The sequence below is a fragment of the Oncorhynchus nerka genome, linkage group LG9b, assembly GCF_034236695.1.
Source record: "Oncorhynchus nerka isolate Pitt River linkage group LG9b, Oner_Uvic_2.0, whole genome shotgun sequence".
NCBI lineage: Eukaryota > Metazoa > Chordata > Actinopteri > Salmoniformes > Salmonidae > Oncorhynchus > Oncorhynchus nerka.
Genome location: NC_088424.1, coordinates 20,075,415 through 20,103,210, shown reverse-complemented (window position 1 = coordinate 20,103,210; position 27,796 = coordinate 20,075,415). Strand labels below are relative to the sequence as shown.

Below are 27,796 nucleotides of genomic sequence, written 5' to 3'. Positions count from 1 at the left end.
TTATCTGATAGCATGCAACACCCCAAAAGACCCACAGGGGACGTAAACAAAATAATTAGCATTTCGGCGTTACACAAACCGCACAATAAAATAGAAAACATTCATTACCTTTCACCATCTTCTTTGTTGGCACTCCTAGATGTCCCATAAACACTATTTGGGTCTTTATTTCGATTAAATCGGTCCATATAAAGCCTAGATATCGTTATATGTAGACTGTGTGATAAACGAAAAAAACATTGTTTCAAAACGTAACGTCATTTTTTAAAATTCAAAAAGTCGACGATAAACTTTCACAAAACACTTCGAAATACGTTTGTAATGCAACTTTAGGTATTAGTAAACGTTAATAAGCGATAAAATTCATCAGGAGGCGATGTAAAGATCATTAGCTGTCTGTCTGGAAAAATGTCCGGCTAGAAACTCAACGAAAATATCCGGTCCTAGACCATAAGGTGAAAGCACCAATTTGTAAGTCGCTCTGGATAAGAGCGTCTGCTAAATGACTTAAATGTAAATGTAAATAGGAGATACGGTGCCCTGCATGTGTTTGACCAAGAAAAAACTTGAAGGGAAATCACAAGACTCTAGACACCGTGTGGAAGCTGTAGGTACTGCAACCTCAGTCAATTAATTGTGGTTCACCTTTATCAATGGGTTCAAGTAGCGCATGGATATATTTTCCCATTTTCAGTGATCAGTTTTTCCTGTGCTTTTCGATGTAAATGCCGTTCTGGTAAAGCCACAGCAGTGATTTAACCAGTTTTTTAAACGTCTGAGTGTTTTCTATCCACACAGACTAAGCAAATGCATATACTATATTCCTGGCATGAGTAGCAGGGCGCTGAAATGTTGCGCGATTTTTAACAGAATGTTCAAAAAAGTAGAGGGTCGACTTAAGAGGTTAAGAGCTTTCACACTTTATATATCAGATTTACATCCAAATGTTGTAAAGAATTACATGACTAAACATGAAACAATTTTTCAAAAGATGGAAATGTGATTTTAGCCTTCTAAATGAGAATTGTGTTTCATGCAAACTTGTGCCCAGTCAGTAGCCACGCCCAAGTGAGCTCAGAGTTTGTGTCAACATGACCCAACGCCCTCTAAGACCAGAGTGCTTAAAAGGACTTAGTAACAAAATTTACATTAGACTAAAACATGCCGGGTTGCTGCCGGCGTGTAAAGTGGTCCTAGCTGTACCCTGAATAATCAACCATTGAGACCAGAGAACGTGAGGCCGTGGTGCACACGTTAAAATGGTTAGAAACTTTGTAAACCAGACCAAAACATGCACCGTCTGCAGCTGTGCATTCCTATTACCGTGAGTGTAGCTTCCAAATGTATGTACGACAAGGTAACTCTCTTTGTCTCTCCCTCTCCTTACATACCCCTCCCTTTCCATTGTGTAAACAAATGGTTATGCTTTTCTTCATCCACTAGGGACCTGTTTTCATTGTATTATGTATGTAATCAATAACCTTATGCTGTGTGTTTACGTATTCTGTATGAGGATTTAGTTTGTAAATACATAATTAAGCCCATTTGTGTATTGCTGATTAATCACTTAGGTTATGGTTCGTGCAGATATCCAAGAATTGTGCGACGTTCAGAATGTGACTGGTGAGGTAATAATTAATCATTGACTGTTATTGATGTAAGAGATATTAATATATTTCTAGAGTTTAAGTCGGGAGATAGTAACTCGTTAAATATTGTTTCCCATGGTGCCCCAAATTCCTAATGAGTTAATTGTTACATGATTAATTTAATCAAGTATCAATTAAACATAGTAGGTAATTATTCGATAAAAACAGTCAACACTTTAATGGTAGTCACTTCTCAACACACTGTTGTCAAGGAAATTTATATGTGTAACTACAGTAGACACCTACTGCTAGTACATTACAACTGAAATATGACCTATTAATAGTACCAATGATTTTACTTCCATTCTGGAGAACATCACATCATTCTTATGCAAAGTTGGATACTCGATACTCCATAAAGTATACAGTGTCTTCAGAAAGTATTCATACCTCTTCACTTAATCCACATTTTGTTGTGTTACAGCCTGAATGCAAAATAGATTCAATAAATGTTTTTCTCCCACATCTACACACAATACCTAATTTACATAAGTATTCACACCTGAGTCAATACATGGTATTTGGCAGCGATTACAGCTGTGAGTTTTTCTGGGTAAGTCTCTAAGCATTTTGCACACCTAGATTGTACAATATTTTCCCATTATTCTTCATAAAATTCTTCAAGCTCTATCAAATTGGTTGTTGATCATTGCTAGATAACCATTTTCAAGCAGATTTAAATCAAAACTGTAACTTGGCCACTCAGGAACATTCACTGTCTTCTTGGTAAGCAACTTCAGTGTAGATTTGGCCATATGTTTTAGGTCATTGACCTGCTGAAAGGTGAATTCATCCTCCAGTGTCTGGTGGAAAGCAGACTGAACCAGGTTTTCTTCAAGGATTTTGCCTGTGCTTAGCTCCATTCCATTTATTTTTTATCCTAAGAAACTCCCCAGTTCTTAACGAATACGGGAGGTAGCCTAGTGGTTAGAGCGTTGGACTAGTAACCGAAAGGTTGCAAGATCGAATCCCAGAGCTGACAAAGTAAAAATCTGTCGTTCTGCCCCTGAACAAGGCAGTTCCTAGGCTGTCATTGAAAATAAGAATTTGTTCTTTACTGACCTGCCTAGTAAATTAAAAGAAAACATATAATATAAAAATAAAAGCATACCCATAACATGTTTCAGCCACCACTATATTTGAAAATATGGAGAGTTGTATTCAGTAATGTGTTCTAGTAAGCAAAAAAATGCAATTGTTTTAAGATGGTCATACCATGGATCCTTTAGTTATTTTAGGACGCCTTGAGGTATAAAATGATTGGATAAAATATTGAATAATCCCTGTAATACTACAGCCCCAAAAAGACAGTCAAAATATAAATAATAAGGAATAAGGTTTTGAAGTGTCTGTCTACATCTAAAATATATATTTAAAAAAACATAACCTCTTATTTTTGTAGGCACAAAACTACCTCAATTCAGATGAGTCCTGTGACACTTGTGGGGGTCGTCGAGCAAAATTAAGAACACCATCGTGTTCGTTTGGACCGATTTTCAGAATGTCTCATGGTCTGACAAACACCGCTGTAGCTCGGCTACCATCCACCGCAAATACGGAAGGCCGACATAGGTAGATGCGGTGGATTGAAACCTGATATCTCTAGCTTAAACGGACATATTTTTATGGGGATTTTTTTATTATGTTACACGGATGTGTCAATAGACTCTTAAGGAAAAAACACTACTATTGCACTCAATGAGTTCATGCAACTTATTATGTGACTTGTTAAGACATGTTTTACTTATTTAGGGTTGCCATCACAAAGGGGTTGAATACTTACTGACTCAAGACATTTCATATTTTTATTGTTAATTAATTTGTAAAAAATTATCAGGTATTGTGTTTAGGCCAGTGACACAAAATGTCAATTAAATACATTTTAAATGCAGGCTGTAACACAACAAAATGTGGAAAAAGTCAAGGGGTGTGAATACTTTCTGAAGGCACTGTACATTTACTGAACATGAGAGACGCAAATTGGCTAATTCCGGGAATTCAGATTTTTTTTTTGCATGTGAATGCATGAGCAAGCCTGAGTTTGATTGCGTATTAACATAGCAATTATCTTTGTAGCTACGGAACAAGCTCAGCTTGTGTAGTAAAACGAGGTAACTTTATATGCCAGTCTGTAAATTCAAATTGCCTTGGCAAGTAAACAATTAACCGTGCAACCAATTGATAGCACACGAGGAGAGAGAGGAAGATGTTTTTAGAATGTTAAACAAGGCTCTCCTAAGTGTGACACAATTAGGTCGGTACATTGAAAACAGACTATAGTGGAAGTTAGTAGAAGGTTTAGAGTTTATTTTAACATCACCTTTGTTGCTGATAAACACTTGCTTTTTTTTTAAACATATAACTTTGTCTTACCTATTCGACACTCGCTAAAATACATTTACATTGTACGTGTTTCTAACTGCTTTCCAGGTTTCATACAAATGGCTCAGTCTATCAACTCAAACAACACTTACTGTCACGCTCTTCATTTGTCAGGCTAACGTATCTATGAATAGCCACACCAGGATTATAGATCCTATTTCAATTGAAGCTTCCAGCAAAAGTTTAATATTGAACACCGGAGATTGTTGAGCTTAAAGTTTATTTGTTCTTTACTTCTCCGAAGTCATGTACTCCAAAGCACACCTCAATTCAACTTTTTTTTCAGCATCTGAAAACAGCTAGGAAGACAAGAGGCAAGGAAATTGCAAATAAATCTATCAAACCTGACTGTAGTGCTCACATTAACCGTTATGTCTTTGTGAATTCTTGACGCTTCTAAACTATTGAGATAAGATATTGGCCAATAAAAGAAAAAGGACTGGTGCAAAGGCCCGGTGCAAAGGCCCAGAACCACGGAAAATACTCAACAAAACATCGGACACAAAAACCTGAGACAATGCACATGTACTGAATGGTAAGTGAGCAGAGTTGACAGTAGCTACTCATGGTTCCTGACCCTTCCAGTAGGGAACTGCAACATAAGTATAATAAGTAACACTGCAGGTCAAACCATGGCCCAGCTGAGGAATTACCAGATAATAAAACAATCAGGCCAAAGCCCAAATAACAGACGGGGGGATGCCCTGAAATAACCTTTTAAAGGCTGAAATGCAAGGGTTTCAAATATAGCATTATCCAGTAGACTGCCTTACTCTATAGCTATAGACAGACACAGAATCATATTCTATAAACAGTTACAGTAGCGGTTGTATGGGGAGGTGAGACAAAAAAATGCATTGAACACTAACAGAAACCCCAGAAGGCATGACCTTCTTTCCTGCTACCCATTACTTCAAGAGCGAATAAAAATATAGATTATGTGGCGTCTCAATGCTGACACATTTAAAGGAAACCATTTTCTGGACACTCAGTGAGGACGGTACACCCCTGAGGGATAACTAGCACAGACAATATAGAAATAATATAACTTCTATTCAGTCATGAGCATGTAACAACAAATATATGAACTTAACAGCTACAATTTATATTTTTATTGCTTCATTTTGATTAATACATTTTCAATTAAGTCCTTTGGTTTTAGACTCGTGGAGGCTGAGTAATTCATTTGGTTGAATGCCATTCCAGATTCATAATCATTCCATTGTATTAATGAATCATGTGCGCTTTATTTGGTGGACCTGGGATTGATAACTACACTTTATGTGCACTTTATCTCTCTAAGATATAGGAGGAGTAAAGTAATGAGAGAATAATTCAAAGAAGTTACTCAGAACTGTAATGGATTCTAGTAACTGGATTATCAGAAATACAGAATGTGACCCAAACGGACAAAGTTTGCTGCTCTTGTGTAATGTTACATCTATTATCTGTAATCAACCCTGTTATTGCATCAAGATGATCCTATCTGTCTGAGATTGATAAACCTTGTACGATTTCACGTTTATTTCCAGTGCAAGACAGAAATGGACTTCCAGACATGAACGCACACACCCAGTCACACACACATGCACAAACATACACCAAAACAAAGAAAATAGGTAAGACACATTTTCTGGCCCTGTGTGAAAACTCAAGATTGTTATTGGTATATGAAAGCTATTTTTCAGATGCTGGTTGAATCTGCATGCATTAAAGCTGCTTTTGTGAGAGTTTAGAACAGTGTATATAGACCTCTTATTTTGGCCAGGAGGTCTCAATCTGTAAAGTAGAAGCGTATGTAAATGTAATGGTCATTTCCGATTGAGACGACATATGCAGCATTTACCGTGAAGACAGTCTGCGCTAAAAATGGGAACATTGTCTTTCAATTGAAAACACGCTGTAAAGCTGAACTTCCGCAATGCCGATTGAATAGAGCCCTAAATTAGATTGTCACGACCTGCCTGCAATGTAACCGGAAATGTCAACATCGATGCTGAGAAATTGTTGATTGGATTTATTGGGTTATTACAAATCTGAACCTGTCACTTTTGCTTCAAGACTTGTCTTCAGGAGATTGTCTGCCTTGTATGCATGTAATAACACAAAGGAGATACAAACCCAGCGTATCAGTCATTTTTCCTAACTGGCAACAGTACCGGCCGTTTTTCCTAACTGGCAACAGTACCCACTCCTTTGATGATCACAGGCGTCTAATCTAGTGCTAGAGCACAAATGATTGACACTGTGTACTACTTCACCTGAGGTGTTTCCCATTCTACCTCTCTGAATTGACACTTTTACTATACTCATTCAGACGCTCACACACATTTTAGTCAATCTGAGCTGTGAGAACATGACAGCCAATGCCTTTGTGAGAGAGTTCCCTGAAGACAATCAGTGAAAACCCAGCTGCCCTCCCAGCCCCCACAATACATACCATGACTGCCGGTCCTTCTTTTTGCTTTAAAAGCGAGAATGACTGCTCCCTTTCTCCTTTTCTTCATCTTATGGGACATCTGCTTAGTGGCAGTGAAAGCATACCTGCCTTCTGCTTTCCAATTAAATCAAGATGTATTTGCTTTTCAAAGCCTCACCTCCCTCTCTTCTCCATTGGAATAATTGATGGAACCCACTGGCCTATGATGAATGACTTCCAACCCAGAGATGAATAGGAAGATGAATGCATTGCCCTAGGAGGGTTGGAGAGGTAGTGCAAGGAGTGCTGACATGGTGACAAATACACTGACCATGGCACCAACCTGCCTAAATCAGCAAGGGAGGGTGGCAACCGCTCAAGAGCACCGCCAGGCACATCCTCATTGCCTCACTCCTGTCTCATGGACTATTAGCTAAGTTAGCAATTAAATGCCAGGTGCAGTAGATTCAGTGTTTCTGCTATAATACGATCAAAGTGAAAGGATACATATACCGATTTACACATTCAGGACGGTGTATGTTCAGTTAAAGGCTGATAAAGGAGAATAGCCCTTCTAAGGATCGACATTTCAGGTAACTTGAAAGATCAATACTACTGTGTAGGATTTCAGCCAGCATCGGATAGGCAATTCCCTCCAATGTGAAATCTAAACGACATCTGCAATGAATCACTCAGACATTGACATTTACAGTATGTATTCCCAGTGTGCAAAACTGGTCAACAATACATCATTTTAACCAGTTTTTCTCACTGGGATGTTTCTTGTTGATACTTTGAGACTAGTGAGGTCAAAACTGTAATTTTCTCTTGACTATTCTGCATTTGACTATGCCACATTTTAGAACAGAGAGCAAAACCCAGGAATCACTGTACCTGAAAGGGCCCCAGTAATCCCATCCCCATGTATGCATAAAAATGTATCCTACTGTGTAAGATAAACTCTAATAGAACTGTAGCTGCAGGACTATTACAGAATTATAGTATGCATCCTAAATGACACCCTATTCCCTACATAGTGCACTACTTTTGATCAGAGCCTTATGGGCCCTGGTCAAAACTAGTGCATTAATTGGGGAATAGAGTGCCATTTGGATCACAGCCATACTGGGGCATGGTGCAGTGGTAATGGGATACTGTGCTGTGGCTCCCCTCCAGCCCACAGCAACCGTTGGGGGAAAAGAAGTTGTGCTTCACAGAGGGACAAGGCCCTGGGATGTGATGACAGCAGAAGATCCATTAAGATTATACTTTTCTAATATCCTCTGAAGTTTCCAATAAACTTCAAATCTTAACAGATGCCAATCTGTCCTTATTGATTGTCCATTACTTTCGAAATAACCTTGGAAATGTGGTTTAGAGTGAGGTGCACTGTAGTGTCTAAGCCATCTTCTTTGAGAGGTCATATAAAACATTCTGAATCCTTAACATTACTGTGGATTCCCAAAAATAAAAGGAGATGGCATCTCCCACAAAAGAACGCAATTACTATGGATTTTGTTTTTCACACCACTGGACGCATCGGGCCAGTTGCATCCAAACATAGGTACCATAGTTACCGTAATAATTGTATAGTGCCGAAGGTACTATAATAGTGCTGGAAGGTTACAGTATATATACAAAAGTATGTGAACACCCCTTAAAATGAGTGGATTCGGCAAATTCAGCCACACTCGTTGCTGGCAGGTGTATAAAATTGAGCACACCGCCATGCAACCTCCAAAGACAAACATTGGCAGTAGAATGGCCTTACTGAAGAATTCAGTGACTTTCAATGTGGCACCGTCATAGAATGCCACCTTTCTAACAAGTTAGTTTGTGAAATTTCTGCCCTGCTAGAGGTGCCCCGGTAAACTGTAAGTGCTGTTATTGTGAAGTGGAAATGTCTAGGTACAATGTCTCAACTGCAAAGTGGTAGGCCACACAAGCTCACAGAACAGGACAGTTGAGTGCTGAAGCGTGTACAACTCGTATGTCCTCGGTTGCAACACTGACTAATGAGTTCCAAACTGCCTCTGGAAGAAACGTCAGTACACAAATGGTTCGTCGGGAGCTTCATGAAATGGGTTTCCATGGCCGAGCAGCCGCACACAAGCCTAAGATCACCATGCACAATTCAAAGTGTCAGCTGGAGTGGTGTAAAGCTCGCCACCATTGGGCTCTGGAGCAGTGGAAATGCGTTCTCTGGAGTGATGAATCACCCTTCACCATCTGGCAGTCCGACGGACAAATCTGGGTTTGGCGCATGCCAGGAGAACGCTACCTGCCGGAACGCATAGTCCCAACTGTGAAGTTTGGTGGAGGAGGAATAATGATCTGGGGCTGTTTTTCATGGTTCGGACTAGGACCCTTAGTTCCACTGAACGGAAATCTTAACGCTACAGCATACAATGACATTCTAGACAATTCTGTGCTTCCAACTTTGTGGCAACAGTTTGGGGAAGGCCCATTCCTGTTTCAGTATGACAATGCCTCCGTAGACAAAGCAAGGTCCACACAGAAATAGTTTGTCGAGATCGATGTAGAAGAACTTGACTGGCCTGCACAGAGCCCTGACCTCAACCCCAAAACCTTTGGGGTGAATTGGAACGCCGACTGCGAGCCAGGTCTTATCGCCCAAGATCAGTGGCCGACCTCCGTAATGCTCTTGTAGCTGAATGGAACCAAGTCCAGGCAGCAATGTTCCAACTAGTGGAAAGCTTTCCCAGTAGAGTGGAGGCTGTTATAGGAGCAAAAGAGGGATCAATTCCATATTAATGCCCATGATTTTGAATTAAGATATCCACATACTTTTAGTCATGTAGTGTATGTGCTCATTTCATAATTTCCACTGTGACAGTTTGTTTATAATATGCTAAATAGTTAATTGTCCCACTGCAAATTTGATGGTGCTTTAAGACAACCATTATATATTATATTGTACTGACTACTGAATGACAGTACTGCAGCATACTGTATGGTCACAGCTTCACAGTTTTCAAAGCACATATCTAACCATTGGTTGGGCGTACACCCTTTTTTATTTTTACATTTACAGATAAAACGAAGATCAGTGTCTTTCCATTTCCAGGAAATTGGATGGAATGGGATTTCTCTCAAGTTGAGTAACCCAAATGTTAAATATTCTGTTAAGCTCCCTGTGCAGTAATGTTGAATTGGGCAGTAAAATATTTAATTGGTCAGTAAAATGTTGCACAGCGCAACATCAGCAGCAAATGGGAGCTGTGAATGGAAGGATGAAAGATGCATTACATTGAAGCCTGAGTCATTTGGTTGGAGCAGGGAGGGATCTTTTTCTCTGTTAATGAGGGCGTTTTAGATAGAACCTCTGTATTCTGTCCAAACGGCACAGCTGGCATCATGTAGTGTGGAGAAGCACTAGACAGAATTCTGATCTGAAAGCAGTAGCACAATCCATAATCACCCCTTTTCCTCATGAAAAGTTATTTTGTTAATACCTTCCTCCATTTCCTTCCAGTTCATTATTTACATGATTATCTGCTTGGTAACATGGCGTACTGTGTGAATGTGGATTGTGTAGTGTGCTTGATGCAATCACACACGTTTTGAAAAGGTTGTTGAAGGCTGATGTGGATGTCGTGCAAGTTTTAATAAAATACAATCAAGGTTATATGACAATACGGTTGTGAAGAGAAAATCTAAACATTCCAAATTGCAGTGGTTCAAAAGCACTATTCTTTTTTGGTGGAAAACAATTTTTATTGAAAACAATTGACCCTTGTGCAGCAAGTCATGCTGTACTTCAGTACATGTACTGTACCTTCCATATCTGTTTGCATAGTTTCAATATGCTCAATTTCAAAAAACAACATATGGTTATTGATTAAAACATATACTACTAAATGTACATACTCTTATCATACATAGATTCTGTAAACTTATCCCTACCTGTGAGATAGTCTGGATCAGGGACTGGGTCTGACAGCTCTTCGTGGCACTGCACGTCGGTTGGCACTGATGCCACCACCATGCCATCTGGGAGCTGCTGCTCGATGCCTCGGGCAAAGTTCTTCTGCCTGGATTAAGGATGAGACAACAGCCTATTTAGAGCCCCACAATTACTCACCCATCCAACTAGGCCTTACGAGGGAGACAGGGAATAAGGCAAAGAAGAGACTGTACCTGCGTCCCAAATTTCACCCTATCCGTTATACAGTGCACTACATTTGAACAGCTCTCTATGGACCCGGGGCAAAAGTACTGCACTACATGGAACACGGTGCTATTTGGGACGCAGGCACAGCTACCAAGAGCTTATGAGGGCCTACAGAGAGAATAAGGCAGAGAAGAGCCAGTGTCAATCATGAGCACATTGCAAAGCAGTATCTTCTGAAGTGAAGAGGAAGGTCAGCAACTCTTGGAGAAAAGTGGAGATAATAAAAAAATATGATTGTTAAAACCAACACGTTTCAGCCCATAGCCTTCATTAATTTTTATTCTAGCAGATCGTTAAGAGAAAATCCGTAGGAAATATATGAGCATGCATGGAAGAATCAGAGACATCGAACATGTCATTTTTCATTATGTTAAATATCCTTTTATTCTGTGATTCTCCAGTTCCAAACCGGATATGCTAATGTGTTCATGTTTAATACTGCTCTTCCTGGTATACTCATCCCTGTCTCTGCTCACTAAATTCATTCATTACAATGGTGTAATCTCCACTCCAAAGTGTCCATTCGAAAGTTTGAAAAAGAGTGGATCTTAAAGGGCAAATGACTTTGAATTGAATATGAATAAAATGTATTGTTGCTACATCTTTCATTTGTCCTATAAAAGGATCAGCGAGGAACCTGAAAGGTATATGAAAGCCTTATTGCTTCATGCTCACTTTTCTGCATTCATGGTAAGAGACACTGGTGAAGATTTGAGTTTGAAAGGTGATCCTTAATCTAAAAATCTTGGTTTCTCCTAGAAAGCCTGAATCATGAATAACCACATGTACTGCATGAGGATACCCGTTACAAGGATTTTAGACCAGACAAATAATGAAAGCCAATCCATTCAATAGTGAAATAACTTGTGGGGAACACTTTATAGAAAGAAAACACCCATCCAAAAAACACACAAATAGCTGAGCGACTATTAAGTCGATTCTTCTGACTTGAAGGTTAACAGACCATTTTGTTATTTCCACATTCCAGCAATAACACATTCCAGCAATAACACTCCCAGCATCCCATTACTTAATATATTCTTACAACCACCTCTAAAATAATAATTTATCCCTTGAAGTAACACATTAGAAAAGGTTTTCATAACTGTTAACTGCAATAGTCCTGTCAACATCTAAAATCCATAGCAGTGCCAGTGACAAATATACTTGATCTTCTAGGGACTTAGAGCTAGCAGGAAATGGATGTAACTGTAAAATGGATGTGCATATTTAGCTAAAATCTTCCCCTTTGGGAAAGGCATTGTGTCGAAATTAAACCTGGGCCCATATCCACAAAGCATGTTAAAGCTGTTTCAAGACAACAAAAAACTCCCAGCTCAGAGTAGGTTTTAGGATAATGTTAAGACACTGCCCAGACAAACTCTGAGACAGGAGTAAAATCAATTCATAAACGTTTATCTCCGCTGGTAATCACAACAGTGGTAAACACCTAAACAAAAGTAAGAGATAAAAGTAACAAATAGCTAAAGAGCAGCAGCAAAATAACAATAGCGAGGCTATATACAGGGGGTACCGGTACAGAGTTATTGTACATGTAGTAATATGTACATGTAGTTAGAGTTAATAAAGTGACTATGCATACACTACCAGTCAAAAGTTTGGACATACCTACTCATTCAAAGGTTTTTCTTTATTTTTACTATTTATTACATTGTAGAATAATAGTGAAGAAATCAAAACTATGAAATAACAGATATGGAATCATGTAGTAACCAAAAAAGTGTTAAACTAATCAAAATATATTTATATTTGAGATTCTTCAAATAGCCACACTTTGCCTTGATGACATCTTTGCACACTCATGGCATTCTCTCAACCAACTGAATGAGGTAGTCACATGGAATTCATTTCAATTAACAGGTGTGCCTTCTTAAAAGTTAATTTGTGGAATTTCTTTCCTTCTTAATGCATTTGAGCCAATCAGTTGTGTTGTGACAAGGTAGGGGGGTATACAGAGGATAGACCTATTTGGTAAAAGACCAAGTCCATATTATGGCAAGAAGAGCTCAAATAAGCAAAGAGAAACGACAGTCCATCATTACTAATGAAGGTCAGTCAATCCGGAAAATTTCACAAACTTTTAAAGTTTATTCAAGTGCAATCGCAAAAACCATCAAGCGCTATGATGAAACTTGCTATCATGAGGACCGCCAAAGGAATGGAAGACCCAGAGTTATCTCTGTTGCAGGGGATAAGTTCATTAGAGTTACCAGCCTCAGAAATTGTAGCCCAAATAAATGCTTCAGAGTTCAAGTAACAGACACGTCTCAAAATCAACTGTTCAGAGGAGACTGTGTGAATCATGCCTTCATGGTCAAATTGCTGCAAAGAAATCACTACTAAAGGACACAAATAAGAAGATGAAACTTGCTTGGACCAAGAAACACGAGCAATTTGTCCTTTGGTCTGGAGTCAAAATTTTAGATTTTTGATTCCAACCGCCATGTCTTTGTGAGGCGTGGAGTGGGTGAACGGATGATCTCTACATGTGTGGTTCCCACCGTAAAGCATGGAGGAGGAGGTGTTATGGTGTGGGTGTGATTTTCTAGTGACACTGTCTGTGAGTTATTTAGAATTCACGGCACACTTAACCAGCATGGCTACCACAGCATTCTGCAGCGATACGCCATCCCATCTGGTCTGGGCTTAGTGGGGCTATAATTTGTTTTTCAACAGGACAATGACCAAACACACCTCCAGGCTGTGTAAGGGCTATTTTACCAAGAAGGAAATTGATGGAGTGCTGCATCAGATTACCTGGCCTCCACAATCCCCTGACCTCAAACAAATTGAGATGGTTTGGAAAGAGTCTGATTGCAGAGTGAAGGAAAATCAGCCAACAAGTGCTCAGCATATGTGGCAACTCCTTCAAGACTTAAAAAAAAACATTCCAGGTGAAGCTGGTATAGAGAATGCCAAAAGTGTGCAAAACTGTCATCAAGGCAAAGGGTGACTATTTGAAGAAACTCTAATAAGAAATATATTTTGATTTGTTAAAAACTTTTTTTGGTTACTACTGTACATGATTCCATTTGTTTTACTTCATAGTTTTGATGTCTTCACTATTATTCTACAATGTTGGAAATAGTCAAAATAAAGAAAAACCCTTGAATGAGTAGGGGTGTCCAAACCTTTGACTGGTACTGTATCAAAAATAATATTTTAACAACTCCAACTGCATGTGGCGCAGGAACCACTGACTCGCTGCATTTTTGTATTATCAAGACACCTGCTGGTAACTCTTAACTGGTTAGGTCAGCTAATGCATGAGGTCTCCTAATTATCTGTTGACTAGGTGGGACTCTTATGACTAAAGAGGCTTCATGCATAGCTTTTATTTTTACCCATAAGAGTAGGAGTAAAATGTCTCTATTCTCAGTACTTACAACCAATTTTCTACTCTGAGACACAATGTGGATGAGGACACTGCAATAATGTATGCCATTTCATTTGTATGGCCATTCCATGGACAGGGGTAAGGAAGAGAAACACATTATTAACAGTAATTAAAAGCATGGAAATTAGACTCACACAAATCCAATATGCTGCTTTAGGCATAGTATAACAACGCGTATCGCTTGAGCAAAGGAACTAGAGAAAAGGTACGGATAATGCACCTTGGGCCTTGAAGGTGGAATGGTTTTAATGTGCCATTGTCGTTAATTAGTATTGTCAAAAAGGAGGTATACCGGTATGAAATATGCCATTGTTAAACTGGCTTAAAGCCAAGTCCATATTAGCATAGTTAACTGCCAAACTTTATCACAAATTACTTTTCCTGTGACCTCAAAATGTAAAAGCACAATAAAAAAGTATGAAATTATGTGCACTCACTGCTGTAAGTCGCTCTGGATAAGACTGTCTGCTAAAATGTCTAAAATGTCAAATATAATTGTGAGTTTCTTTAGACTCTGGTCTCTAACAAACAACAATTAAAAGTAGAATTAATCAAATTATAATCAGTTGTGGGATGAGATGAGCAGGGATGTCAAAAAACTATTTCAGTTTCTTTTAAGATCTGACAAACTAAAGTAAAAATTGTATTTTCGGGTTTCAGGATTTCAGCCAACTTTATAATTTCAACGATGACATACCTCATACCTTTGATTGACATTGAAACTTTTTGGGGGGTGGGGGGGCACTCATATCTGACGACAAGTGATGGAATGACCCTGGGGTGGAATCTTTACAGGGTCCAATAATAGAGGCAATGGCCTCCAGTGTTCAGTATAATCAATCTAGCTCAGACAGACATTTTATATTTTAATTAAGCGAGTAGATTAAGGTGTTCCTCCTCCGAGGGGGTGAGAGGAGACACCCCACCAAGTAGTTTGGGAATGTGGTCTTAATCATGATCCCAAGCAGGCCCTGATGAGAACAAAGGGCAGTAAAATATTAATTAAAACCTGCTCTAAGCATGTTGTGTGGAGGAGTGAGAGAGAGAACAGGGACAGCAAAGAACGAGGAGCCAAAGGGGAGAAATAATGAGAAGAGGTTGCCTTTTTAACTCACATTATTCTAATGGACTTCATTGCCTCCCTCAGAGACACGGAGATCTAGCAGTGGGACATCGCATCACTGCAAAGTCTCTAGACATCTCAGCTGAGATCCCATCCCATCTCCCTCTCTATGCTCAAGAGAAGAACAAAATGTAATGGAATATTCCTTTATATGTGCCTTTGATAGAAAACTCTGTGTCTATGCCGGTCTCAGCCACATAAAAGCTCCGGCTAAGATTGTGTGACACCTCTTATTTACCTCCAATCCTCCACAGAAAACTCTGAAACTTTTGAAATAATAATTACCAAGCCAACTCTGAAATTCAGCCGGGTAGCATGAGTGATTCTGACAACGACATCTACCTTTTTTAAAAACATGAAAAGTGTTTCAGAGGCTGGTGAGCATGAAAGCAGAGCCCACAGCCCTGTGTGGATAGAATCAGACGCAGCTCTGTGGCACAGCCTGGAGCCTGACCATCCAGCACGCTCTGCTCCCGCTGACTGGGTACAGGCTAGCCTCATCTTATTCCAGCAACACCGGCTGTGAAGAGCCAGTGGGTACCTGCTCACTCTGCTAGATGTGTCCTTTAATTTTCTTCCTTTTGTTGTTCCAGCCAGACTAAATAAAAAGGTAGGGGTAGGGTGCCTCTTTTTCAAATAAATAAAAGATCAACAGTCAAACTTGACTCAGAGGGAATGTGCATATTTTGCCTAGTTTGTGAAACACTCCGTGTACAGTAGAGTGCGGAAGAGTTGAGCTTGGGAGTTTGAAGAACCAAGCTTCCATTTCTATCCAGCAGCTATGTACTGTATGTGGTTTCTGTGCTTTTCAGAAATGTGAAAATAGTCATAGTTGAAGTTCCATTACTTTTTACACATTACATGAATGATTAGACAGTGTTCAAATGTCATATTCTTGCCTTTCATACGTTTACTGTCAAAGAGTGAAACAGATGTTTGTGACCCTCCAGAACCGTGGGTTCGGGCTTTGAAGAAGCGCCAATGAAGCTCCAAGCACCAGGCTGGTGTGAGTATGAAACAGAATAATACTGTTTTTTCTCTACTTTTTTTCCAGGAAAGACTTTGATGACGTCTCTCATGGTGACTCTCTTTGGAAACCATCCATGAGTCCCACATTAACTTATTCCTTTCCATGGGGTGTCAGTAAAATGGCCAAAATGTTATTTATAGTGTTACATTTGATTTACCTATATAATGTAAAGACAATCCTTCAAGGCAATATACATTTTGAAGTTGGTTTGGCCATTTTCTCCTTTGAAATAATCCAAATCCGTAACATTTGTTTCTAATTGAGAGAATGTTCATTCATATTTTTCTAGATTCAATTTGAAATTCCCTGCACTGCTACATCAGCAGTAATATTTACATCCCAGCATTATTCCTCCTATGTATCAACGTTGACTATTTCCTTTAGTTTCAAATTAATTGTCACATCAATATGGCATTCTTGTAAGGCTTAAATGAACCCACCAGTGCAGACTCTTTGTTCATTGCACATTCAAAGTTTTATCTGCTCCAATTAAGGTTCATTACACCAAACTGGCTCCTGGTCACTTTTAATTCACTTTTTACCATCTTGTATAATTAGGGTTTGCATTGAGGCTTTCTCCAGTGCTGTGTCTGCCTGCAATCTGCACATGAGCATTTGGTGCTTTTCAAAGTCTGTCTGAAACCCTGGCTGTCTCTCCCAGTGCTTTCAAAATGAGGAGATCAGAGCATTTGAGATTTAGCTACTTGATGATATTAACTTTCCCTCGTTCACCTTCCACTAGCACTCATGTGACATATTGTAAGTGGATGAACTGCCTCCGGCTGCGGGATCCATGTGCACCCAAATTAAATTTCAGGTCCGCAGATTATTTCCGTGACCTTCTGACTTCCTGACTTCAGCGGAAAGGAAGCATCGTGAGTGGACGATGGTAATTAAGCAGCCTTCAAAGCATTCTGCCACGGAACTAATTCACAAACATCAAAATAGGGACTGCTGTGCATTTTGTTAGATACTGCAAGCATATCTTTAGATCCTCATTCACAGGATACACTGTATTTATATTGACATGTAATGTGGTATCGTTATGATCATTTTCATTGTGGAGGGAAGAGTACATTTGAAATATGCCATACATATTTAATCTTCTGAGTTCATTAATTGCTCACCTTGCTTTAGTCTACTATACATCTCTACACATAAAATAAAATCCATAAATAGTAGTTCATTCTTGCATGTTCTATGTTTGAGCTGCTTTTGAAAGCAAAAGTCGAATTGGAAACATTATTGGCATTGTTAAATCCGATTTTCATAATAGCAAGCTAGGACTGATGGTTTGGTTAGCTAAGCTAGCAAGTCTGTTTGTTGGGTTACCTTTGCAACTACAGTCGCGATCTAGTAAACTTGCTATTTCTAGCAGAAATGTGTTAAATTATAGTCATTTGTATAGAAGGGATAATCAACTCGTGGCTCAAAAGTTCCCTGGAAAAGAATGCAACTCCGTGGAAGTTAAGTTCTACTCGGCTAGCGTGTCATGGAACACACCTTCCACATCGTTTATTATTAACCTATTTTATACATGAGATAAAAACCCATGACACAACTCATACATTACCTGAAGGTAGCTTTGAGGATCTGACCAGAGATGATTTCTTTGGTATGGTTGTTGTAGCCATAGAAGAGGTCCCCGAAAACGGTTTGGTTGGCTGGGACGTCAGCTGTTTCCCCACAGTCTAGTCCCTCAGTACAGGCTTCAGACAAGGGCTGGCAGGACCGACCATCTTGACCTCTCTTGTAATCCTCAATACAGCTACAACGGCAACCAGAAAAAACAATGGTAGCTGTGTGAGCTGAGCGTTTATTAATGTGTTCTTACATTATATTAAAATAGATTGTTTTATCTAGATTAAACATGTAGCTTCTAATACATATAGTCATATTCAGGGTTTAGAACAAATTATGTTTGAATTCAAGTCAATACTGGGATAAAAACTAGGTTGGTTTTGACTTCTACTGGATTTGATTGAGTAAGTTACTTTGTGACTGATTGAAGAGTGCATGAAATTCCTTTTTAACATTATGTAAACATCACTTTAGCTAGCTATGAGGATTATTTCTTTATTTTACTTGTGTTCATGGTTCACTAGTTACTTAGAAGTGCACCTCTTTATGACAGAGTTCAAGGGGACACACAAAATAGGCCTCACGATTCTAGTGTGCTGATCAATTCTATGTTTGTTCTATTGTGCTATTAAATCAATTCATTGAACACAAACCCCCCATTTCATTTTTCAAAAAGGAAATAATTCAAACAGTGTGAGTTTTCTCAAGACTCTTTCATATTGATGACATTTTGACATCCCAGTGTCTAGCGAGCTCTGTAAAATGTATCAAAAGGCAGTGCGAAAAACGGCCAGGGATTAAACTGAAAGAAGCTTTCTTCATGATGACATTGTTCTTTCCACAGGAAAGTGTTACTAAAGAGGGTTAGATATGTCTTAATGCAGTCCTAATGCACATGACATAGTGTATAAACTGGTTCACTTTCTCTGTCATATTATCATGTTTCATATGATAGTAAATGACACGTTTGCCACCTACAATCAGAAAGACTTTAGTAGTCAGGAGAAGACTTGACACAGACTAAAATAGAGGTCAAAAGATCCTTCTCTTTTAAGAGACAACCTCTCCAAGGGGAAGAGACTACTCACTCTGAGTGACTAACGCACTGCACAGCTGACATTTAAAATACTTACCGCTGCACTTTCTTGTCCTACTAAATCTATGTCATGACAATGCCTGACAATCACCAGGAATCTACTGAGGTGAAAAAGAAGGACATACTAGTAATTTCATGGCATTGTTTAAATGTTCTACCATGTACAATTCAAATCCTTTTATACACTTTAGGATATGACAGTTCAGTGTCATGCAATGTCAGCTCAGTGCCACAGAGACAAGGCCATGGGCACATAGGGATGGCACAGTATGGGACCTGGTCAAAAGTACTGTACTATGAAGAGAATAGGGTGTCATTTGGGACAAATCCAAGTTCAGTAGTGTTCTCTCACCCGCAGAACATCTGTATGTTGTAGAGGGTGGGGTCATCCTCCAGGGGGGCGAGCTGTTGGAGGCACAGTTGTTCACAGCCTCCGTTGAAGCCATCAGAGCAATCGATGCCAATGTGGTGGTCGTAGCAGCCTGTGCCATCCTTCATAGGGCTCAGTCCCGGAGGGCACTACAAGTAGTGGGAATAAAGGATAAAGGATGTCCAGATTGTCAAAAACAATAGGGCTACAGATTAATCAAAATAATATGAGATGTGATCTGATTTTAGTTCACACAGAAATAAGTAGAGCTCAGACACATCCAGATCCCATGTGTGTGTACGAATTACAGAAAAGTGGGAAAGCAAATTTTTGCAAAACTTTTGGAAAAATCAAGGTAAAGGCTTTGATTACATTTTCCCAAATAACATTCCGTAAACTCTTTCACACCACAAAGGACGTGCTGCTAACCAAGATATATGAGGCACAAAGGTATAATAAATTCACAGAGGCCTGCAGAACTTCTACAACTCCACACCTGCATCCATAGTTACAAAGACTCCCCTGTGCCTCCCAAAGCATTTTTTTTCAGAGGCCTGTGAAGCCAAATTCACATGATGTTCTCTGTAAGCCATTCCTTCAAAGGGGACTTTGATGGGATGATACTTAACAAGGCATCCCTGCCTGGAGAAAAGAGGGAAAAGCTATGTTTGCCTTCAAGCAATAAGGAAGCATAAGTGACAATATATTTATTTATTTCCTCTTCAAAGTCTCCAGTGCCCATCGACCCTGGCATCATGACATCCTAACACTAGTCTGTGTTAGACCGGTTGAAAGAGTAACCCTGTGGGGAATTTAACCTGTTGCTTTTGTTTTTACAGGATCGTATGAGAAAAAGTTTGGACCTAACGCCAAGTCACAAATTATTTGATTATGACCAATATATTCAGACGTAAAGATTTTCCAGACTGTTGCAGTAGGCTATGTTTGAAGCGAAGCTCTATGTGGATGGATCATACATACTGCATGATAACCTAGCATGAGAGGAAATTAACAGCCATGAAATAAATATATTTTTTCACCATAGGGATGAGCGGAAAACATTAAATATGAATTGTAACTTCATCAGTTGAGTCAGACAGCTGCACTGAAAATCCACAATTGTCCTACATCATATTTATGTAAGATTTCAGATTGTGTGCACCTGTAAATGTGGTTTATGTCCCCCCCCCCCCCCCCCCATTTCCCCATTTCATACATACACTAAGGCTGGGATTCAATCCGACCGCAGTTTGTCAACAATTAGGCTTAAAAAGGCAATGTTTCAGTGTTCGCGAGGATCTGATTCATGGTAACACTGCATGTCAGCTCTGTCCGACATGCAAAATGACCTTTAAAAGCCGTATTGTCTACAACCTGCGCGAGGGTTAAATCCCTTCCTAGATCATGATGACCCATCTCTCCACTGACAACAGTGTAGAGGACAGGTACAGTACAGTATATTGCTTTTTGAAGCCTAAGACTTATGTTGTTAAACAAAGAGGTCTGGTTGGCCCTCTTACACAATTGTTTAACCATTGGGCTAATGGACATGGTAGTTGATAAAGTATCAATGGCCAGTGAGGCACATGTAGTAACAGGAGTACCTCGCCTCTCCCTGGACTCATTGTTATTGATTTGTTGCATGGCTATGAGCACTATGACAACTGATTTATCACCTGTAATGTAAAGATCATGGTACAGTGAATCTCCTAACTCATCTGTAGCAGAGACTCCTTAAATCACTGTGCCTCTTTGCAATCGATGGCAATGGAGAAGTGTGTCGTGTGTCAAAGGGATGTCAGAGAGGAAATAATGTATTGATAGTTCTTGCTTGTGAACCCTACATGTCTCTCCTTATTGAGTGTTGTAATAGGCCTCCGTTCAATGACATGCAGAATTAGGAGAACTCAGGAGCATTTCCACAATGTCCAAAGAATGGTGATCATTAAAGACGTGCTTCATACAGTAAGTTATCTATTGATAACAATGCAAATATTAAGTGTACCACTTTAAGAACATTTTAGAAATTGACAAAGCATGATTGAGTGAATCATATGATGTAAAGTCATTCAGATAATGTGACAAATGGCAAAAGTCTAAAGATCCATCCCTCCATGGTAGAAACATTAGATAATGTCAACAAAAATGATTCTTTCATTTTAGATTTTTTTTTTCTCTCTCTCTTTTTTTGTGTTGCTTGGTCAAATAACAAACTCATGTTTCACCACAAAATAAACAACATCCTTTACCGGCAGTTTAAAGGGCAATGAAGCCCTTTTTCTACTTCTCCAGAGTCAAATGAACTCGTGGATACCATTTTATGTCTCTGCATCCAGTATGAAGGAAGTAAGAGGTAGTTTTGTGAGCCAATGTTAACTAGCATTAGTGCAATGACTGGAAGTCTATGGTATCTACTAGCATTCTCGCAGTTACCATAGATTTCCAGTCATTGTGGTAACACTAGATAGCAATTGCATTAACGCTAGTTAGCAACTTCCTTCAAACTGCACGCAGAGACATAAAAATGGTATCCACAAGTTCATCTCACTCTGGGGAAGTAGAAAAAGGGCTTCATTGCCAAAATACTGAAATATTCCTATAAGGAAATGAGACAGTACTGTATATGATGGCACTGTACAGGCTTGTGAAGCTTTTGTATTTAGGCTAAACTGGAAAAACCCTTGAACCACTTTGCCTTTTAATCTTATTTTCTAATGGAGATACATTCCTCCTGCTTACTTCCAGCTTATGCGAATCAGCCATGTGGTATTGCTACTGTACATAGCAAGTTGGATAAGCTATGCCATTTCCAAATTCGCCAAATAGACAGATTGGAGAGAGTTGAGATTGAAAACTTATCCAGCCAGCAGAGTTTTCTACACTGGCAAGGAAGATAGATTTGGTTTCAAATGCCATCATTGAGGTTATCAAGGCATATCAGGTAGTCTTAAGAGTTACAAAAGTATCCAGAGTGCAATGATATAACAGCCCCTTGGGAATATAATTTGAATTGTTGTAAACTTTGTAACAAGTATACAAAGATTCTATAACGCTCTCCTCTAAATCAAACATATTGACACCCCTACAGTAGTTACCAGTTCTTACCTTTTTCACAATGTCAGAACCAAAATCGGAACCAATTTCATGGGGGGCTTGATTCTAAATATTTTTTACTAACATCTTCCACGGTCCTAGCAAGTGTGAAAAGGTCATATTTCAGAGGTAGCTTTAGGGATTACAGTGGTGCATTAACATGCTGTGGCATCTGTCCACAGCTGTGGCGGTACATTAGATTTTTCCAAAGAGGATGGAGTACCTTAAATCCACCCAGTGATCCTTAGAGGAAAACATCAGTAGTGGCAGGCTGCTGACCACCCACTTCTCTTTAGGAGTATGCTCATAGAATACCTCAGCCAAGTATCGACTCAGCTCAGAACCGCTTAGTGCCCAAAATGTGATCCAAGACAGAACAAATTCAGCTGAGTGTGGACTGCGTCGATATACATCTGCTACGTCAAAGTGACAAAGTGCATCAACTAGCAACACATGTGAAGCACGTTGAGCATGTTAAGGTGCGTGTCACAATTGAGCATTCTGTTAAATGTGAGGTATATCTATATATTTCTCTGGGGGGGAAGTACATATGACTCCCAAACTGCACACCTCATTTTTAAAATGAACATTTGACAACATTGATGAAGTTCAGTAGAAGTGCAGGCCAGTAGTCCTGAAGCCACGTGAGAAACTGTCTTCACCCATGGAATATCCCCATGGAGTGTCCATATAACAATTACAGAGTTAAATTGAGACATTGGGGAACTTTTCCACCCGGGATATACTTAGTGCAGGGAGTCTGTAAGTGTGTGATAGCAGTCCTAATGTCTGAATCATGTAAATACTAAGGTCTCCTCTGTCGGTACACATCTCACACCACAGGCTGACAAGCTTTGTTTGGACACGGCCCAATTTGTTCTGGTGGCTGGACAGACAGTCTCACGTTTCCCCTGTTCTAGCAAGAGGAGACAAGAGCTAATTAATCACATAATCATTTGGTGATTATTAGACTTTACTTCCAAACGACTGCACCTTCTCTCCCCAGGAGTGCCATACATCAGCCAGACAGAGGGGGTCAGGAGGCATCGGCTCATGCTAGGAGAGATATTAAACACGACGAGACTGGCAGCATGGACTCAGACAAGGTGTTAATTTATAAGTGGAATCGGGGTCTGAGTCCCAGACAGTTACCAGTATGATTAGACGGACGAAAGTATAATTTATATAACTCGTCACAAGGTAATTACAAAACACCAAGATATCTATGCAACAGATGGCAGCAACCTGGATATCTTGCTGTAACAAGAGCGGACGCTTAGTAAGAACTAGTAGGACATTAAAAAAAGGCAAAGATTCATTCCTTATTGCGGATTTCAGTGCATGTTGCCCATGATTTAAAGCTTGCAAATGTGTTTATGAATGGTATGTCCATATTAAACCTTAAATTACCATAAACCATAAATCCAGAGCTTCCGGTTGGTCTGGGTGAGACAGACAAGAATCTATATCACAATAATTGAAACAGTTCCGCCAAAACAGCATGAGGTATACTAGTAAATGTTTAGAAATAAATACTAACATGATGAATATCTATTATTATCGGTTGCTAAAAAGACAAGGGCTTTTGTTTCATTACTTAGAAAACATGAATGAAAATAAGATGCTTATTTGATGATTGAATGTATTTTGCAGTTGCGTAAACTGGGGGCAAAGGTCTACAGTCGCTATTTCACAAAGCTCATGCTTGTTAAGAACTGCTGTCTACTTCAGAGCTCAATAGAGCTCCTGACATCATTCAATTCTATATAATAATTATTTCCATCGCATAAGACATTGATCTGTTGTTTGACCTCTGATATATTGCAATACTCTCCGCTGTGTTTAAAAGTCAAACCTATTCAATATTTTGTCAGAAATCTATATATTTAGTCGTGACTTTTAGATACAGGAAACCACCGATAGGTCAAAAGTCTTGTACATCTCTACCGTATAGAGTGCAATGTCAGTGAGTGCACAGGCTGTTAGTTGTGAACTCTGTGACAGCTACATTCACCAAGGTCTGACCACCAGCACCATTAGAGCCGAAGGGAAATGCTCTCAAACGGGCAATAAATTGTTTGCGTAATCTAACTGCTTGGCAAGGAAATACAATTTTGTTGTGCAGCAGGCTTGTGGCATTAACAAGACCAAAAGATACAAATGAGGTGATTTTATATGCATGTCTTTCTGAATTAACAGCAAGCCAAGTCAGGCCTAACAACCAGGAATCTTAATTGCAATGGTGCAGGAAAGGGATGTATTTTCAGATTATGCTAGGGACCCCAGGCTATGAAGGAACACTTACATTGATATCCAAGTATGGCCTCTGTGCTCAAATTGCAATTGTAACTGTGACAGATACAATTATGAATGTTTGTTGTTGATTAAAAAAATTGTGTCTGCTCATATATAATTAACATTCAAGCGTGAAATATAGTTTCCTGCAAAAACATCTTGGTCAAAACTGGTTTAGACATTTCGTACAGCCCACTGCTGAGTTTGAGAATGGGATTGGTCTTGGTGGCTATGTCAAACAAATGGTTTGAGAGAAGTCTGACCGTTCTTATAACCAATGGATATTGACAGCTACGTTTTGAAAAGTAATGCAAGTGTGATATTATCAATACAGTGCAGACATTTGTAACTGAAATGCATAGAAAATGTGCCTTAGCTCTGGTATATCATGCCCTTTATACTCATACCCATATACGGGTTGAAAATGGCAGATTTGGGCACTGATAAACGCCTAAATTGGAACGTAGTGGCTATACAGCAACATACTACGTCAGAGATCTGTCTCTGCGCTTCACAGCACTGTAATTTGACTGCTTCACACAATGGATTTTGACTGACAGCTATTCTGAAATTGAGCACCTCGCGCGACAAGAAATTGCCCTAATACCTCCCGCTAATTGGGCAACTTTTGCAAACGAGTGAGGGAAATGCCGTCTCATATTTTGAAAGATGAGACGTTGAGGATTATAATAAATACCAATTTGATGTCATACAAGTAAGCCAATTGTGCACTTCACGATGTGCACTCATATCATAAAACCCATGTCATATACAGTGTCAACGTTTATGATCACTATGTTTGATGTACAGTTACAAGATGACCTGGCGTCAAACCCTGGGTTGTTCTGAACAGAATGAGCCTGTTTGTCTATTGAAAAGAGAATTCACCGTGGCACACACCCCTGAACGACTCCTTTCTATGCGCACCAAAATTATGATCTGTTTCCCTGAATTGCATTGTGAATGCCTAACACTGTAATATTGTATTATAACTCTGCTAGTCATGTTGGCAATAGATGCCCAAATGATGTCCACCTGACCTAGATTGCAATTTATAATGGACTGTTTTTAGATTACGGTTGTTTTTTTACACAATTGTGTGATTGCAGGGTTGTGTTCCAAACAAAATAACAAGTGTGCTTGCTCCAGTTCCTCAACGGCACAGCTAGGAGAGCTCAAAAAACTACCTTATCGTTGAAGACTCTTCTTTTGAGTCATAAAAGTTCATTGAAATTACTGAGGAACTAGGCGAGGCATGTGGTCACTTGGATACACCAGTTAGTCCTCTCACTCAAACAGTTGCAATTTCTTAGTCTTATGTTGCAACTACCCCATATTTACCAGGAATATTCTTATGTAACTGAATGTACCCAGAATATTTTCAGATTTTGCTATCAACAAATGCAGTGAAATGTACAGTAAATGTAAAATGCACATAAAATGAACATTGTAATGTTTGGATTCAGTATTGTGTCAGGTGAACCTTTGGTCTGATAAATTCGCCATAATCTGCAAACTATTCCCGCTCAGCGACTCCTGTGGCGGGTCAGGAGCAGTGCACGCTGACACGGTCGCCAGCTGTACGGTGTTTCCTCCGACACGTTGAAGCGGCTGGCTTAAGGTTTAAGTGGGCATTGTGTCAAGAAGCAGTGCGGCTTGGTTGGGTTGTGTTTCGGAGGACGCACGGCTCTCGACCTTCGCCTCTCCCGGGTCCGTACGGGAGTTGCAGTGATGAGACAAGACTGTAACTACCAATTGATTACCACGAAATTGGGGAGAAAAAGGGGTAAAATAAAAATATATATATTGGCAGAATATTGGAAAAATGTCAATCAAGAAATGATTAGCATTTGAGTAATATTTTATACATTCGAAAAGTTTCTCTTTCAATCAAATGTTAAGAGGGAGTCATCTGAGAAAGTAATCTGATCAGAAATGCTGGATCACAAACAGTACCTACCCAAGTACACCTTAAACTAATGTCTTGAGTGTATTGCAGTACTTGAACAGAAATTAACTCGCTTGAAAGACTGTTCGTTGACAGCCTGAGCTTTTCGGATCAGGTGACAAATAATGTGCTGCAAAGAAGAGTGATACACAATTGGAGCACACCTTTTTAATAGGAAGTAGGAACCATTGGCAGATGTTGAATGTATTAAAACGTGCATGGTTCATTTCATGGCCGCTAAGCAGAAATAAAGAAAGACGGTTCTGAGAGGAGGGCCATCCCCAGGCAGTACAGTGACTCACTCACCACACATCCACTGGAATCAAGCTTGCGGTCAGAGATGCAGCGGAAGTTTCGGCTACAACCACCGTTGTCCTTTGAGCAGTCACGCACCGGGCCAAACGAGTCCAGTAAAACCTCCAGACTGTCAAACGATGAGGAGATCATCAGCTCTTCTCTGGCAAAATAAAACACAAACATAATAATCATCCCCCTCAGCACAGCACTAAATCATTACGTTCCCTAGCAATCAAATGGCTTATTGTCTGTTGATTGAAAATGGGTTCATTGTAGTCCTTCACAGAGATGAGAGAAAAGATCTTGCACTCTTTCACTTGCAGAAACTTGTTACATCACCAGATTAAGAGTGTGTGCCTAGCAATGAATGAACAGAGCCTGCGGGATTGTTTCTTTGACCTTGGTTTGCCCTCCATATCCAAATGCATCTTTTAATTTGTTCATTTTATGATGAAATTCATTCAGTCAGAGGCAGGGCCGCCACAACCTGAGATTCAAAGCAACCCTGCTTTACAAAGGGCCTAAGACATGTTTCATAAAAAGCATGTTATTTACGGTATGTCCTTTATTGCTATAATCTTTCTCCAAGCCATCTGTTTTGTTTCTTATGTGAAATATTTCAGACATGCAAGGTCAAATATTAGAGATCATCACATTGACATATGAATAAAAAAGTGTTGATGAAGAACAAAGCTTGGACATTCCATTCTTCTTTTCAAGATGCTAAATTACTATGCTACTGACGTGGAATATCTATGATAAACGGAGTACTTTTATAATAACCCTGCCATGAACCTTGCCTAAGGGAAAGAAAGAATGGCCTCTCTTGTTTTGCAAATAGTATTTCTTTGCTCCCTCACCCACTCCCAGAATGCTTGCTCGGAGATTGCCTGAAACAAA

General features: G+C 39.5%; 1 protein-coding gene across 4 annotated transcripts in view; it reads right to left on the bottom strand.

The window, feature by feature from the left end:
* The window catches only part of LOC115114408 (astrotactin-1-like), a 247,848-nt gene that overhangs the window by 116,968 nt on the left and 103,084 nt on the right, over positions 1-27,796 (bottom strand). For all 4 annotated transcript variants that reach the window (XM_029642614.2, XM_065013420.1, XM_029642615.2 and 1 more), the window contains 4 exons: positions 26,906-27,056; positions 19,246-19,412; positions 17,790-17,984; positions 10,378-10,505 (listed from right to left, as the gene is read on the bottom strand). In XM_029642614.2, the coding sequence (XP_029498474.1) occupies positions 10,378-10,505; positions 17,790-17,984; positions 19,246-19,412; positions 26,906-27,056 (641 nt within the window). The remainder of the gene's footprint in view (positions 1-10,377; positions 10,506-17,789; positions 17,985-19,245; positions 19,413-26,905; positions 27,057-27,796) is intronic.